The following is a 16,238-nucleotide window of genomic DNA, read 5'->3' as shown; positions in this document are numbered from 1 at the left end:
TACCTACAAAGTACCCATCTGTTTCAAGCCTTCGACACCTACCTCAAACATCTCATCAATTGTGCTTTCAGTCATATCACATCTGCCTCCCTGATCAACATGTCCGCTTTTATTACCAACGTTGTACTCGCCGGTGTAGGTGGTGATCTTTTCTCATTGCCCAAACTCATTCGAAGACTAACATTCTTTCAGGCAACCGGTAACTTGGGCCCCTCAATTCTTGAGCAGCTCCTGCTCGCCGGTGACTTTACGGTCACCGTCCTCGTCCGCAAGGAGTCACCTCGTACTTTTCCCCCCGGTGTCAAAACCGTCACGGTCAACTACGACTCCATCGACTCGTTGACATCGGCATTGTCTGGTCAAGACGCTGTGGTTTCCACCCTCCCAATTAGCGCCCCCGAAAAGCAACTCCTTCTTATTGAAGCTGCCGCCAAGGCAGGTGTCAAACGATTCCTGCCCACCGAGTTCGGCTCCCACACTCGTAACGCCAAGGTCCGACAGCTTCCCATCTTTCAAACCAAGTTTGACGCCCAGGACCTTCTCGAGAAAAAAGCAAAAGAAGGCACATTGACATACACCCTTGTTGTCAATGGCGCGTTCTTTGACTGGGGTCTCAAGATCAACTGGCTGGTCAACGCCAAAGATAAACACGCAATCCTCTATGATGGCGGCGACAGGAAGATCAGTTTCTCGCTGTTGTCCGATGTTGGAAAGGCTGTTGTGGGGGTTTTTAGACATGCTGAGGAAACCAAAAACAAGATGGTGTTTATCCAGAGCACTGTTCAGAGCTTCAAGGACGTGTATGAGATTGCCAAGAAGCTTACCCCAGGAGAGAAGTGGACTGACGAGGTGGTGATGGTGGATGACTTGCTGACTTCGGCATGGGCTGAGATCAACAAGGAAAACCCCGACCCTGAGAAGTTTGCTGTCAAGTTCATAACTTCTGCGATCGCGGGAGAGGGATATGGCAGTCTGTTTGAGAAGAATGATAATGAGTTGCTGGGGATCAAAGAGCTGAGTCGGGAGGAGGTTGAGGAAGTGGTCAAGAAGTATCTGTAAGATGATATTATTTGAGAGAGGACGAAAAGACAGAACCAATCAACTTACATGAAGCTGCATTGAAGCGGGGGCTGTGGAAGCCCCACACCGTTCCACTCTGCCACTCAAGCAACACCGCGTGTCAAGCCCCACAATTTTCGTTCGTCAACCTCAAATTTCCACTCTCGCCTCGACATCAACTCACCACTCACCCACTCACTCACCCACAGTTTCCCCTCTCCTGCTCTCGACCTCTGGGCACAGCCTTGCAAAGAACGGGGCCGCTCTCCAGATTTGAGCACAGTCGCGCCCTCAATCGACGACCCTTTGACTAGGCCAGTCGCCGACCATTTTTGCTTTCTCTGCTCCACCAGAATCCAGAATGGAGTCGAAGCGTTGGGCATCCATGTCCACCGCCTCCAGATCAACCACCGACGGTCAAGCCCAGGACAAAAATGGATCACCGACGCGCCACAAGTGTCGCCGCTGCGCTCAAGCTTTCGATTCGCGCAACAAGTTGATGCGGCATGTTTTTGGCGACCATCCACCACCCGGTTCTACGAGGCGCGACGCATCAAGTGCGCCCCGCAAACCTCCAGCTGCCACAATCGGGCCCGCTGAACCACTATCGCCCACAGCATCACCGGGAACACCACCACCGGGAGCAATCCCTCTGTCTCCAGTCGAATCACATAGCGGAAATAATGACAACTACACAACAGAAAGACCACGAAACCAACACTCTTATCACCCTCATCCGTTTCTCACATTTTCCAAAGAACAGCAACTCATATTTGTATTTCGAATCTTGTACGTGCTATTCAACGTAGCGATGAAGCAGCACGAAGAAGCAAAACAAAACCAACAACGGCTTCAACGTCTGGGACATTTGGACTGGGACATCATGACACCGGAACCAGTTACGCCACCGGAGTCACCCGTTTTGGTCAGTCCGACAATGGACTTTGTAGCCCCCAAAGAACAGCATCACCGTGTCTTGAGCATCAGTAGCACGTCTACGCTCAATCCTCTCGCCAGCGAGTTCCGAATGGTCTCCGCCGAAAACAGCTTTCCCATGAGCCACGACGGTCAAAAAGGCGCCTCGCCAGTCAACGAGCGTTTTGTGGCTATCACTGGGCACCCTCCATCAGAGAAAGAACCAAACCGAAAGGCGAGCACAGATCCCTCGCTTCAGGACCCAGAAGAAACCCAGGAGGCGGTCAAGGCACAAGCTACTGAGCAACCTCTAGGAGCTTATGGTGAAAGTGACACCCATGATCTTGAGTCGGAGGACGAAGATGACAACGGCGGCGGGGCTCATTTGGTATGGTTGGACGAAGAGGAAGAGGGGGTCAACATCGCTACGAGGGGAGCTGCTTTACAGAATAAGGACTCCACAGTGGAACAGCGCATACAGTCCAAAGCGATATAGGTTAGGCGCACTTTGACAACATTCCCAGAACGAAGTAATACACCAGTAATGAAGTCTTTCCCCATCACCATGACAAAGTTTTTTCACCGTCTACAACATCACTAGGGTCTATTGCTTGTGTAAACTTACAAAGGAACCTCTCTTGATCAACAGCCTTACCAACATCGATATGCGGAGATTTTTTCTTTGTCTGGCTGGGTTTGTGTTAGGAGGTAATTCTGCCGCGGTGAAGCAGAAGTTGACAGGGAGCTTGGCTCAGTTGGAAGAGCGCAGGTCTCATACACTGTATGATCTGGTTTAACATCAGAGTAATCCTGAGGTCGTGAGTTCGAGCCTCACAGTTCCCATTACCTTTTGCCTTTTTCACCTCACTGTCTAATGACCCGAGCTCTTTTCAAGCCAGTCGGGACATCGTCCTTTTTTGATCCAGATGTGTTGGGTGTTCCGATCTTGAATAATCTGGGTTCGTGGTGCAGAGGGTGGTCTGGGTTCTGTGCTTTACAGAAAACTGGGTAAGGGTTATCCCACAGCATCACGCCCCCATCAGCCGCTGTTACACAACAGCTTATGCCCAGCAACACCATGCCTAAAGAGGAGAATGATAATTATGGACATGACTGAGCATGCTTGGCATCTCACCGCTAGCCTTTCCATCTCATTAGAACCCACAACTGAAACTTTGTCCATCCCCAAAACCACCACGGCCTCTCAATCTCCGATATCTTCAAAAACACCGTTATCATTTGCCTTTTTCGGGAAGCGGTTTACCCCGTTGTATTTGCGTTTCGGTACTCAAACTGTAACGGGGGAGAAGAAACAGTCACCAAAGCACTACAGCGACAACATGGCCGTTGTTAAGGAGTTCTTGTTCGTCAATTCTGGCAACAAGTCCAGTGCCGGACACAAGATCTCTACCACAGGTCGTGCCTTTGTTATCAGGAAGGCTAGAGCTGCTCAGCCATGGTCGACCAAGAGCAAGGCCGGCCGAAAACGTGCTCCCTTCGGCTCTGACGACTCCCCAAACGCGACTGCCAGCAGTAACAGTAGCGGTTCTGACAGCCCAGATGGTGCTCCAGCTACCAACACACTGTTTGATGGTAAGCACAGTGCGGGGATCGCAGAGGAGGTGCCCGTAGCTGTTGCTCCCCAGCGGATTCAGGACGACGGGAATCCGAAGCCGAAGCGAGGCAAGGGTGGTGTCTCGAAAAGACAACGTCCGACTGCTGGTGTGAAGCCAGGGCAGTCCAAACCAACGAGTTCGAATGGCAGATTTGGTGGGAAATTCCAAGAACACCATGCCAATAACGTTTCCGATCATGTAGAGTGTGTTCATTGCGGATACACCGTTGGCCTATGCATCTGTCAAGCTGGGGCCACCCTGGTGTCCCAAGCACAAACACTGAGTGGTCGGTTGGATCCTTTTGGCACTGTGTCAGTAAGAATGGGCCAACGGGATACTGATTTGCTGGCGTATTGTAAGTAACCCCGTGCTCATACATGCGTCGAGGTACCTTGCTGTGCTTAGCGTCGTCTTGAGCCCAACAGACTGCCAGCGCGTGTGGGTCGGGACGGACTTCAAACTTTAGCGACGACCTCTAGCTGACATTATGACTTTCCTGTAGTCAACACGGTGATCATCAAGACTCTCACACCTTTGACGGGTGACCAGTCCCCCGAGGCGGAAAAGTACTGGGTGACAGTCTCCTTTGGGAACTCTGGCTTTCTGCATGGAATCTTGTGCCTTTCAGCCCTGCAGCTGGCTGTGGCCCAGCCTCACAAGTCCCCAATGTTACTGGAGCAGTTCATGCACCACCGCATCCAAGCCATCTCCCACATTCAGGCTGCCCTGGCTGACCCATCGCGGGCCTTGAGCGACGAGAACATTGCCACAGTCTTCCAGATGCTCTGCATCGAGGAGAACCTGTTTCTCTACGCTGGCGACTCACTGAGAGACCACCCAGCATGGAAGCACCTCCAACCAGACGTCTCCCAGCGCCAGGCCCATCTGGCGGGGCTGAAGAGAATGCTGTTCTTGCGCGGAGGCATAGCCCGTCTTGACGGAATGAAGGGTCTCCAGGCCTTCATCATCAGATGGGTGTGCACCTCCCTAGCCTGCCGCCTCGTCTTCAGCCTGCCTCCTCCATCCCATCCAGGCCAATACCTCTACCAACCCACAAACAGAAACGAGCTCTCTGCTGCCCATCTCTCCGACCACACTTTCGCCGCCTCCCACCTCTTACCTCACGGCCTCCTCAAAAAGCTCTACAACTACCCACATTCCTCCCCATTCTACCAAGCTGGCTCAGCAATGGCAACCGCATGCGCCACTCTCGGGGTATCACGCGATCTAATCAACCACATCACCACCCTCGACTGTCTCCTCCGTGACGCATTAGCATGGTACATATCCCGCCCAACAAGCCAATGGGACGCCCTCGACATCCAGAACCTGATGTCCATCGGTTTAGGGGAGCTGATCCACTTCATCCTCCGCGCGGAAACAGCCCTCTCCGCGACAGAAAACGTCATTGCTATATGCCTCTTTGTCTTCACCTTCTTCGTTGGCAACGGTGCTCACGCCGCTTGCTCTCCTCTACCGGGGATCATGCCACGTTTGAGGCATCATTTTACTGATGCTGAGCTGTCACCGAACTTGAAGAGGATAGGGATTGAGACGTGGGTGGGGTTCGTGCTGTTGATTGCTAGTAGTCAGAATCCGGAGAGCGAGGAGTTTTTCTTTCGGTTTATGGTGGAGATGTTGGGGGATAGGGGGGTGGGGGATTATGAGGGGTTTAGGGGTTCGATGGTGGATAGGGGGGTTTGGACGCCTGTTGTGGAGGCGCATGCGGTTAAGGCTTGGGGGGAGCTGGAGGGGCCGTTGGGGGAGTATAGGAGTGGGAGAAGGGAGATTTGGGAGGTGAGGAGGGGAGGGGTGGATGTGGGGGAGGAACAGGGGGTGAGTATACCGATGAGTAACCCTTATGCGACGAGTCATATGAAGAAGATTTTTAGTAGTGATGGAGAGGGTGTCAAGGTTGATGTGTGAGGGTGGTGTTGTATGCGGTATTATGTCTGTTAATGATGCTTAGGTATTGTAAAGTTAAATCATATTACTGCACCAGTTGGAATCACCCCATATTCGCAATATTCGCTCATTCTGTCTACGTCGTATACCATCAGTGCTCCTCAGGCTTACTTTTGTTCTCCTGCTCAGGGTCTTCCATAGATCCAACACGAGCGCTGGAGATTGGGAGAGGTGGGAGTGAGATGTGCGGAGCTCATCGTAGAAAGAGGCGAAACCATCTGCGAGCTGATCAAGTCCACAACCGATGCAATCTGACCTATTGTACCGCCATTTTCAGAGGTTGTTGCATCATGAACAGGCTCATGTACGAATTGCGTATCAAGTTCATGTCTAATGACAAGACTATCACTGGACATGAGCTCGACAGAAGTTTGCGCCACCAATGGCGTAGCTGGGAGTTCTGATGGGTCCGCTGACTCGAGCAGTGGTGATTGCGTCAAGCTCGGGTTTGCTATCAGGGGTAACGGTCTCTTGGTCCGTTGCTTGGTTGCATGCTGTCGTAACGTCCAGGCTTCCGTCATGTATCTCCAAAGCTGGTGCGGGGACAGCATGTTGTCGAAACCCCCTCCGCTTGCTGATATATAACCACAAGCCCACAATGACTGACGCAATAGAGGATCAGTAATCTCACGATAAGACCCGCGATTGCTCCAGCTGGAAGCTTTAGGACCGAGTCATCCACCGTATTAGCCACGTGCCCATCAATATGAGCCTGTCGCCAGACGAGCTGAAATAACAGATAAGTTCCTGTTCCGAATGTCGACTTTAAGAATCACCTTCTTCGTAAGTGAACCGGTGCTGCACCGGCTTTGGCCTGTGCAGGGGTGTGCTACCCTATGCCGGGGATGTGTTAATCGTAGCGATGTTTCGGGCCCATTCCGCTACTACGGTTAAACTTGCCTAAAGCTAAAATTAGAAATGTAATTAAATAAACGATTTTGTGCTTTATAAGAAATATACTTGAGTTTTCTTTTCATGATTTACTTCTTTCTTGTAAAATCGATATTTTAATATTACTAATAATATCCCTAATACAATTTTCTTGATGTAGTTTAAAAAATTAGAATAGTTAAAAAACCCTAAGATTTTCTTTTAAAAAAAGACTTATATTATTTTATTACGATGATAAGGTAAAGCTGCTTGCAAGCCGCTTCACATTTTGACCCATTTTTCAGCCACCCGCCAGTGAAACCCTATCAGTAGCTTATGACAGGGCTGCGGATTACCGAACTACATTTTACACTCACGAGCCCAAAATGGGGGATGGTATTCTTTTGTTTAGTGATAATGAGTGAGGCTGTTCTCGTCAGTGTCGGATGCTGGCAAATTTCCCAAGGAATTAAATTTGACTTTGCCAGGCTTGGGGCCGCTCCCTTCTACGCCTACAATGTGTGAACCGCCATTTGAGCGGCATTTAAGCCCAATGAAACGGTCTGCAAAGCAACAAGGTATTGGTCATGGATAGTGATGGCACCGGCCGCGCTTTTGGCGATGTTTGCGTTTTATTCCACGTGTGGTTCCGTCAACGTATCAACATTTGGCCCAAAGCTTAATCGTTATAAATTAGATAGGGATAACGTTAAAACTAGTGAGTAAGTCTTTGATTAGATTGACGAACTTAAGAGACTGAAACTATCCATAAATATAACGAATATAGCCCTCGATATACATCAATCCGGCTGGTATCCGAGTTCAACCAAGGCAACTTTGTCATACACATAACGTCCGGCAATATTGCGTAGCTGATCCCTCACACCTTTTGTTCCCAAAACTAAATATAGTTAACATGTCGGTAATTTAAAGTACAGGGCTCGTTCCTACTTAAAATCAACATATGTGACGAACCCCTGTACAGAACCTCTGAAAGGGATACTGGTTGAAGGTAACTTCTGACAATTGGTTCGGTGCAGCTAAACAGTGCACAACAAGATGTCTCAATGTAAACACTAGCTACCGTGAATACAAGCTTGAATTGCATACTGCGGAACTGTCTATCTACACCAGCCAGTTCCTCCGTATATATAGACCTTGGGGCCGTGAGGTGCTCGCCCTGCTATGGGCCCGATCACTCCTAGCACATTGCATCTGCATTGTGCTCGTCGTGCTATGCCTCTGATCATCCCTAGCATCTTGCATCCTGCAGACTGCTCGTGAGCCTTGGCGCCATAGCACTTTTGCCTAGCCCTGATCGGCTTGTTCCCTGACTTCCTGAATGATTGGCTAGGGGCGACCTGCGCCCCACATGTGGCGCGACCTGCCGTTGGGTTAACTGTGACAACATGTCCTCTCTCTTACCCACTTCTTCTTACACTCTTTTCATACTGTCACCAGCTCTCTCGCTCTTAAGATGCCTTCTATATTTAGGAGGCTACTAAATAGGATAGCATGACGACCGAACGGGATCGAGTTTATTATACCGGATTCGGTATATATCAAGATATTAAGCATCTAAATTACGTTAACCTACTAGTCCGTGGTTACGCTAGCCAACTTATACGACCGTCGTTTAACCTATCCTAGACCAATCCCTCATTAAATATATATTCAAAAATAAACGCTAAATCTATTCCTACAAGCAACAATTTCTTTAAAACATATTTTAAATATACCGAGAGTTTTTATAGCTATATAAGATAGATTTTACGTATGCGGGCCCGGCAAGCGTCATAGTAATATATAAGCTGTTTTAGGTAAGGAATATATACTACTATACTAAGACCGTTAGCTATGAGGAGTATAATCATGTAATATCGAGTGGCTGCGATTACTATATATAGCGCGGTAAATAGTACTCGACAGGGAGCGCTATTGTGATTAACCGTAGTATATCGAAGTGATTTTCTGGTCTAACTGTGGCGGGGCTCTACTAAAAGACGAACCTCCCTCCGACTATAATATCACTATAAAGGGATAAATCTAGCGGAATAACAGCGGGGATCCAGAGACCGATATATTACTTCTCTTCTACCCGCACAGAACGAAGTAGTTCTAACACTATCTGGATAATATCCTGCTTTAGATAGATCCACTTATTAAAGCGTTTTCTATAAAATTCTCTATCAAAACGTTCTTAAACGACGTCTTCAAGGTTGATTATACTCGCGATTCCTTTATTCGTAAACGGTTCCTTAATAGCCTTTACCTCCTTAAGAGTCTTCATAGGCTCGCTTATCTTATATTTAGAAAGCCCGATCGAATTTCTATAAACAAAAACGCCCAGATGGACCAGAAGTACCGTAAGGAAAGACCCTAGAAAAACAACAAAATATATATTTATATTTGGGGTTAGATATTACTAGATCAGAAGCGGCAGGATGATTACTAACAATTGATTCGTCCGGGCAAATAGCTCGTATAGCCTGCGGAGCTATGGGAGGGAGAGAATTATCAGAGCAGACAGGCAGTGTGCGTTGTTGTATTAAATTGGTGGGCTTTTCTGGGATGGCGGTGGCGGGGGTTAATAGGTTGGTATCTTTATCCGCAGCATCGGCCTCTTGACTTTGGCTGGCTGCACAGGTACAACGTAACGCACCAGGTAACAATAGCAGGTACATAGGTAGGTATGGCGCATGCAATGGCGTTGATGTTACTGTTCCCTCACAGATATTAGCACTTCACGACCTTAACAAAGCAGTGCTACATAGGTACCTTAGACACAAGTGGCTCCAGGTGGGCAAAATTCAAAAAGGCAAGGTCATCAAGGACTACCTTTACTGTGTGTAGCCAGCAAGGCTCAGAGACGTGTAGATGATGGTTCAAATTGGAATCTCGTACCGCAGATAGTCAGACATTATATTACCTTCGTTTAATACCAGTCATAGGCTATTCACAAGAGAGACTCACGTGGAAAGAAAATATACCTACGTTGTGTAGTTCTCTGTAGATGAAGGGTGTAGTTATTCTAGTCTGCCCGTGGTTGGAACATTATGTCCTTCAGACATAGACTTGGCGCCGACATCGCGCCGGTCGAGCTCAGAGTCCAGCTCATACGCTACTGACGGTCTGCTATCAGTCCCCGCTCTACCGGTTGGCACCACCACCCTAAACAAACCATCAGAAGCATCAGCATTGCGCAGTGTTATTGGACTGGCAGGTAATTCGGGACTGCCAGCTGTGGACAGCTCTACGACAGCACTTCCAGTTGCCAATTCTGATTGAGCTTTGCTCTCATCGACGTTTCCAGTGTTCTCCGTAATTTCGTACACAGTGCCAGACTTTTCTTTCTTTTTCCTGCACCAGAGCCAGATTACAAACACAATGAGGGATATCGCAACCACAGCACCAAGAGTAGCGCCCACCACTACCCCGGCGGTGTTGACCGAGGGAGAATTGCCGTTTGGTGTTCCGTTATTTGCTGCCGCGGGGAGGTCGATAGAGCGCCAGACGAGCTGGATGGCAGGCGCGCGGGTGATAGCTGACGAAACCACCAAGGTTGGAGCCTGAGTGCTAGGGTTGATCGCATCCATGTTTTGTCTCCCACAGACATTGGGAAGAGATTCCATCGTGATAGTTGCTTGTACGGCAGGGCGCTCGGAGGTGATTGCCGACAGGGTAACTGTCCCGCCCACTCGTAACCTTTGTTCAAGACTGTAGCCTCGAGGGTTGCAGGTCCAATAGGTAAAGGTCCCCTGTATCATGGTTGACGCGCAGTAAGGGAGGGCGTCGGTTGAGGACCAGACGGTGTAGCTAAAGGTAAATCCGCTATTTCGAGTCATCATGGTTAGCGGGTGAACCCCGGCTGGCGGAGTTTCTGGACCGTGAGACTCACGATGGACAGCAGAACGCAGCTGTTTCGTCTGTGGAAAGAGCTCGAAGGATGTTGATTGCTCGAACACTGTCGGTCATCCCATGGGTGATCTTTGTCGCCCTTTCCCATCCCATCGGACAGTAGAGACCGGGCGAGTAGAAGTCTCGCCGGACTGCTGTTGGCATGCTCGGCAGACATGACCTGATGCCGAGACAATCGCTTCCATAGGCATAGCCGATGGTGTCAAGAGTGGTGGTCGATGCATCGCTATTCCCAGATTCGACAAAGCCAAATCTGCAATTGTGTGATGGGGTGTAAACCGTGGTCAGTGGGCGGATGAGCTGTCGACCAGTCAACTCTGACCTTGCTAGTAGTGTCATCATTGCCACCTCGAATGGTTGTACTTGTCTGCCCTGTGACAAACATGTTGTCGGGGGAAGTAGAGAACTTTTGGGGAGATTTCCTGTCACTCGTAGTGTTTTCACCGAGCTGGACAATGCTCGCACCTTTGGTAGAGATTTTCACGGGTAAAGGCAGAGCTTCGTTCGCACTGCAGCCAGATAGCCTATCAAACAAACTGTGGATGTTGTACAGCTAACGTGCATGATAAGCGAGCCGAACAGACAAGCGAGCCGAACAGACAAGCGAGCCGAACACTTTCCACCACCCCACTACAACTATCTTCAATTACACAACCACAATACTAGGAAACCACAATAATTGAACTAGAAACAGATGAATCAAATGATTCTGCAGCCTCCTTGCAGGTGCGTGCATTATGGCCTGGCTTACCGCACACGCCACAGCACTAAATCTTCGGACGAGACTCCCTTGTACCACCACTACTTTATCGATCTTCCTGGATTACCTGCTTACTTACAGCCTTTTAATCCAGTAGATCCTGTGCCTCTTGTATAGTAAGTGACCCTCTAAGCCGCACACGTATTCTTTTAGCTCTCCGGCGCTTATTTAGTACCTCGTTAGCTTTACGGAGTATAGTATTTTTTATACGAAAGAGAGTTATTTAATATATTATAATTATTATACTTTTAATAAATTAATTTATAGTAATTAATATTAAAGTCGGAAAATTATTTTAATAATTAATAATACGAATTTTAATAAACATTAATTAAAAATTAATTTTTCGAGGGTTATATAATATTTAAGAGACTTAAAGTTATATAATATTGGGCCGTAAGTATAAAGGTATTAGCGTATAAAACTTAATATTTAATTTAGAAAGTACCTTTTTTAAATCGTACGGTATAAAGCTAGTACCTATAAAGCTACTTAATATATTTTTTTCTATTATAAAAGCGAAAAAAGCTTTACGGAAAGTATAAAGGAACTCGAGCTTACTTATATAATTAATATATATATATATTAAATCTTTAATTTAATAATTATATATTTATTTTAATAATTTAAAGTAATTAATATTAAATAATTAAAGGAAGTAAAAAGAATATAAAAATTTATAAAGTATAATAATATTATTTTATTAAAAATAATATTTAAATTTGGTCGAATAATAATTTTTATAACCGTCGAGGATTAATAATCGGTATTTACCCTTTATATAGGATGCTAAATAATAATCGAAATACTTAATTTAATTTAAAATTATTATATTAATAATTTAATTATATTACGGACCTAACATAAGTGGGGAGCGCGGGGCGCGACGGTCCAACTACTAGAACGGAAAAGTAGGGAAGTCGGATTATCACTAGTGCCAAGGGTAATAATTACGATTATTATTAGCCTTTAATGAACGACGAGTAATAATCGACATTATTACTAGTGATAATAGTAATAAACCGGTCTATATATATAGAGGAACTAGCTAGTATAAATAGATAGTTCCGTAGTATGCAATTCAGCTTATATTTACGGTATCTAGTATTTATATTAAAATATTTTATTGTGCACTATTTAGCTACACCGAACTAATTGTCAGAAGTTACCTTTAACCAATATCCCTTTTAAAGGTTCTATATAGGGGTTCGTCACAAAGGACCGTAAGTCGTTTCCTAAACAATTATATCGTTTAAAAGCATTCTTTTACTCTAAATTATTTAATAATATAAAGTTTTTTAATTATACCCGCTTAACTTCTATTAATATATGGGTACTACTAAGTGCCTTACTTACTGCCCTACAGATTAATATTACAGTGGGCAGTACTGCTATAAGTAGTAATGGAACTTCCCGGCTTGGATCCCTTTAGAATATTCTTTATAAGGGACCCTTAAAGGCTTACAGGGCTACTGTGGCCTAAGGCTTAATCAATAGATACTAGAACCTTCCAAAGTGGCTACAGGCTTACGTAGTAAGTTGCTACAATAGTGTGATTTACAGGGCACCTCTACTGCCGAAGGTTCTATAGATTTCCGTGAGTCTACACTAGACCCACCTAAGCCCACCAAATACCCCAAAGTGGTATAGGGGCTTCCAGGGCCTACAGGACCCACAGTAGGCTTACGAAGGCCTATATATAGACCTCTCCTCTCTCCTATAAAATAGTTTTCTTTCTTTCCTTAAAGGGCAAAAGCTTAAGGCTAAAGCCAAAGGCCAAGGCCAAGGGTAATAAAGGCAATTCTTATTTTTTATACCTTACTATATTACAGTGCTTTACCTTCCTTCGGCACTGCCGTCGTATCCTCCCGCTTCTCAGCTTACGCACTACTGTATTTTACAGCAACCCTGTATAGGTTCTATATTATAGGCCTATTAGGGCCTACCAGCTAACAAAAGGAAAACTAAAAAGGTTCCTAATCCAACTTAAAGCTTACTTTCGATACTACCTTTCTTATTTCCCAGACGAGGAATTTAAGGTTATATATACTACGTCCCGGCTTAAAAATAAAGTACTTACCTAATTTAAATTAATTTTAAAAAACTATTTCGATAATAAATACGACGAAAGGAAGGATATTATAAAGAAGTATTTTAAATTATATAAAAATTTTAAAAAGAAAATTAAGGAGGTATTTAGAGAGTACGACGAGGATAGGCGTACCTAAAAGCAACTAACTAACCTTAAATAAACTCAATTTACTACCGACTACACTATAATATTTAAAATAAATATATTTTATAATATAATCAATAATAAAAGGTTAATATAATTATTTTATAACGGGCTTAAAGAAAAAATTAAAAATAAACTATATTAAATAAAACAACCGAAAACTATTAACGAATATATCATAATAATAATCCGTATTAACTATTAGGTGGTAAGCCCTAATAGGCCTATAATATAGAACCTATACAGGGTTGCTGTAAAATACAGCAGTGCGCAAGCGGAAGCGGGAGGATACGACGGCAGTGCTAAAAGAAGGTAAAGCACTATTGTTAGCTGGTAAGCCCTAATAAGCCTATAATATAGAACCTATACAGGGTTACTATAAAATACAGCAGTGCGCAAGCGGAAGCTAGAGGATACGACGGCAGTACCGAAAGAAAGTAAAGCACTATAATACAGTAAGGTATAAGGAATAAGAATTACCTTTATTACCCTTGGCCTTGGCTTTTGGCCTTAGCCTTAAGCTTTTGCCCTTAAGGAAAGAAAGAAAGGAACTATTCTACAGGAGAGAGGAGAGGTCTATATATAGGCCTTCGTAGGCCTACTGTGGGTCCTGTAGGCCCTGGAAGCCCCTATACTACTTAGGGTATTTAGTGGGCTTAGGTGGGTCTAGTGTAGACTCACGGAAATCCATAGAACCTTCGGCAGCAGAGGTGCCCTATAAATTATGCCATTGTAGCGACTTACTACGTAAGCCTGTAACTACTTTAGAAAGTTCCAGTATCCTGTTGACTAAGCCTTAGGCCACAGTAGCCCTGTAAGCCTTCAAGGGTCCCTTATAAAGAACATTCTAAAGGGATCCAAGCCGGGAAGTTCCATTACTGCTTATAGCAATACTGCCCACTGTAATATCAATCTGTAGGGCAATAAGTAGGGCACTTAGTAGTACCTACACATTAACACCTTTTATACCTCTATAGCGATCGGGTACCTCGAGCTTAATATACTCTCCCTCCTTACGTAAAGTATTAATCTTTTAGTAGAGTATAACGTTTTTTTATATAAAGGTATTATAGGAAAGACGTAACTTATTTTTAAGCTTTTAAATACGAGCGAGAAGCTAATCGATAGTAAGCTGGATCGAGCCTCCTTAAATACTAACGTTTCCGGCTATAGCGTTATTTTAATACCTTTAACTTATCTATAATAGAGTTAAAGTGAGTATATAACGTGTGACGAACCCCTATATAGAACTATTAAAAGGGATACGGGTTAAAAGTAACTTTTAATAATTAGTTTGGTGCAGCTAAATAGTATATAATAAGATATCTCGATGTAAATATAAAATACCGTAAATATAAGCTTAAATTATATACTGCGGAACTATCTATCTACACTAACCAGTTCCTCCGTATATATAGTCCTTATGCTAAGCCGTAATTAGTCTCTTAAAGCCACTAATTACCTCGGCTTAATCTGCTTAGTACCCTAATTACACTAATTACTTCTACTTAGTCTGCTCAGTGCCCTGATCACACTGATCACTCTACTTAGTTTGCTTAGTGCCCTAATCACACTAATCACTCTGCCTTCACTGTAATTAGCTCCCCTATACGTTTTCCCGATTAGCCCTTTATTCCCGTAGCCCCATAACCGTCCTATACTAGGGTTGTAACATAAGTATTACGGACCTAATATAAGTAAGGAGCGCGGGGCGCGACCGTCCAACCACTGGAACGGAAAAGTAAGGAAGTCGGATTATCACTAGTGCTAAAAGTAATAATCACGATTATTACTAGCCTTCGATGAACGACGAGTAATAATCGATATTATTATTAATAATAATAATAATAAACCGGTCTATATATATAAAGGAACTAACTAGTATAAATAAATAGTTCCGTAATATATAATTTAAATTTATATTTACGGTATTTTATATTTATATTAAGATATTTTATTATACACTATTTAGCTATACCGAACTAAGATTATTTAGAAATTACCTTTAACTAGTATCCATTTTAAAAGTTTTAAATAGAGGTTTGTTATACGTTATATACTTACTTTAATTTTATTACGGATAAATTAAAGGTATTAAAATAATACTATAGTTAGAAACGTTAATACTTAAGGGATTTCGACCTAATTTACTATCGATTAGCTTCTCGCTCGTATTTAAGAGCTTAAGGATAAGTTACGCCTTTCCTACGATACCCTTACGTAAGAGAACGCTATACTTTACTAGGAGATTAGTACCTTACGTAGGGAGGGAGAGCGTACTAAGCTCGAAGTACCCGATCGCTATAGAGGCGTAAAGGGAAAGCTAGGAGGGTTCTTAATTTAACTTAAGGCTTACTTTCGGTATTACCCTTTTCGTTTCCTAAACGAGGAATCTAAAGTTATATATATTACGTCCCGGCTTAAAGATAAAACATTTACTTAGTTCGAGCCGATTTTAGAAGACTACTTTAATAATAAGTATAATAAAAGGGAAGATATTACGAAAAAGTACTTTAAGTCGTATAAAAGCTTTAAAGAGAAAATTAAAGAGGTATTTAGAAAGTACGACGAGGGTAGGCGTATCTAGGAGTAACTAACTAACTTTAGGTAGACTCGATTTACTACTGATTACGCTATAGTATTTAAAATAAATATACTTTATAATATAATTAACGATAAAGGGTTAATATAGTTATTTTATAATAAACTTAAGAAAAAAGTTAAAAATAAACTATATTAAATAGAGCGACCGGAGACTATCGATAAGTATATCGTAATAGTAATCCGTATCGACGATCGATAAAATTAGTGCCGTAAAGAGCGTAAAGGTATATATATATAAGGATCCTATTACTTTAATAATAAAAAAAAAGACGGCTATACGGGACTTATATTTCCT

General features: G+C 44.0%; 3 protein-coding genes across 3 annotated transcripts, besides 1 other annotated feature; all 3 read left to right on the top strand.

The window, feature by feature from the left end:
- Window positions 1–99: 99 nt before the first annotated feature.
- PODANS_4_5650 (uncharacterized protein) lies at window positions 100–1,059 on the top strand (the record flags this gene model as incomplete). The annotated part of the gene is made up of 1 exon (XM_001906251.1): window positions 100–1,059. The coding sequence occupies one exon, from the start codon at window positions 100–102 to the stop codon at window positions 1,057–1,059; it is 960 nt and encodes a 319-aa protein (XP_001906286.1).
- Window positions 1,060–1,420: 361 nt separating this feature from the next.
- Window positions 1,421–2,470, top strand: PODANS_4_5660 (uncharacterized protein; the record flags this gene model as incomplete). The annotated part of the gene is made up of 1 exon (XM_001906250.1): window positions 1,421–2,470. One exon carries the CDS (start codon window positions 1,421–1,423, stop codon window positions 2,468–2,470), a length of 1,050 nt encoding a protein of 349 aa, XP_001906285.1.
- Window positions 2,471–2,714: 244 nt separating this feature from the next.
- Window positions 2,715–2,817, top strand: a tRNA (tRNA-Met).
- A 1,439-nt stretch (window positions 2,818–4,256) lies between these two features.
- PODANS_4_5670 (uncharacterized protein) lies at window positions 4,257–5,516 on the top strand (the record flags this gene model as incomplete). Its single annotated transcript, XM_001906249.1, has 1 exon — window positions 4,257–5,516. The coding sequence occupies one exon, from the start codon at window positions 4,257–4,259 to the stop codon at window positions 5,514–5,516; it is 1,260 nt and encodes a 419-aa protein (XP_001906284.1).
- Between the last annotated feature and the right edge of the window lie 10,722 nt (window positions 5,517–16,238).

This window comes from Podospora anserina, chromosome 4 (genome assembly GCF_000226545.1).
Source record: "Podospora anserina S mat+ genomic DNA chromosome 4, supercontig 4".
Lineage (NCBI taxonomy): Eukaryota > Fungi > Ascomycota > Sordariomycetes > Sordariales > Podosporaceae > Podospora > Podospora anserina.
The sequence above is the reverse complement of the archived record's forward strand: the minus strand, read 5'-3'. Positions and strand labels throughout refer to the sequence as shown.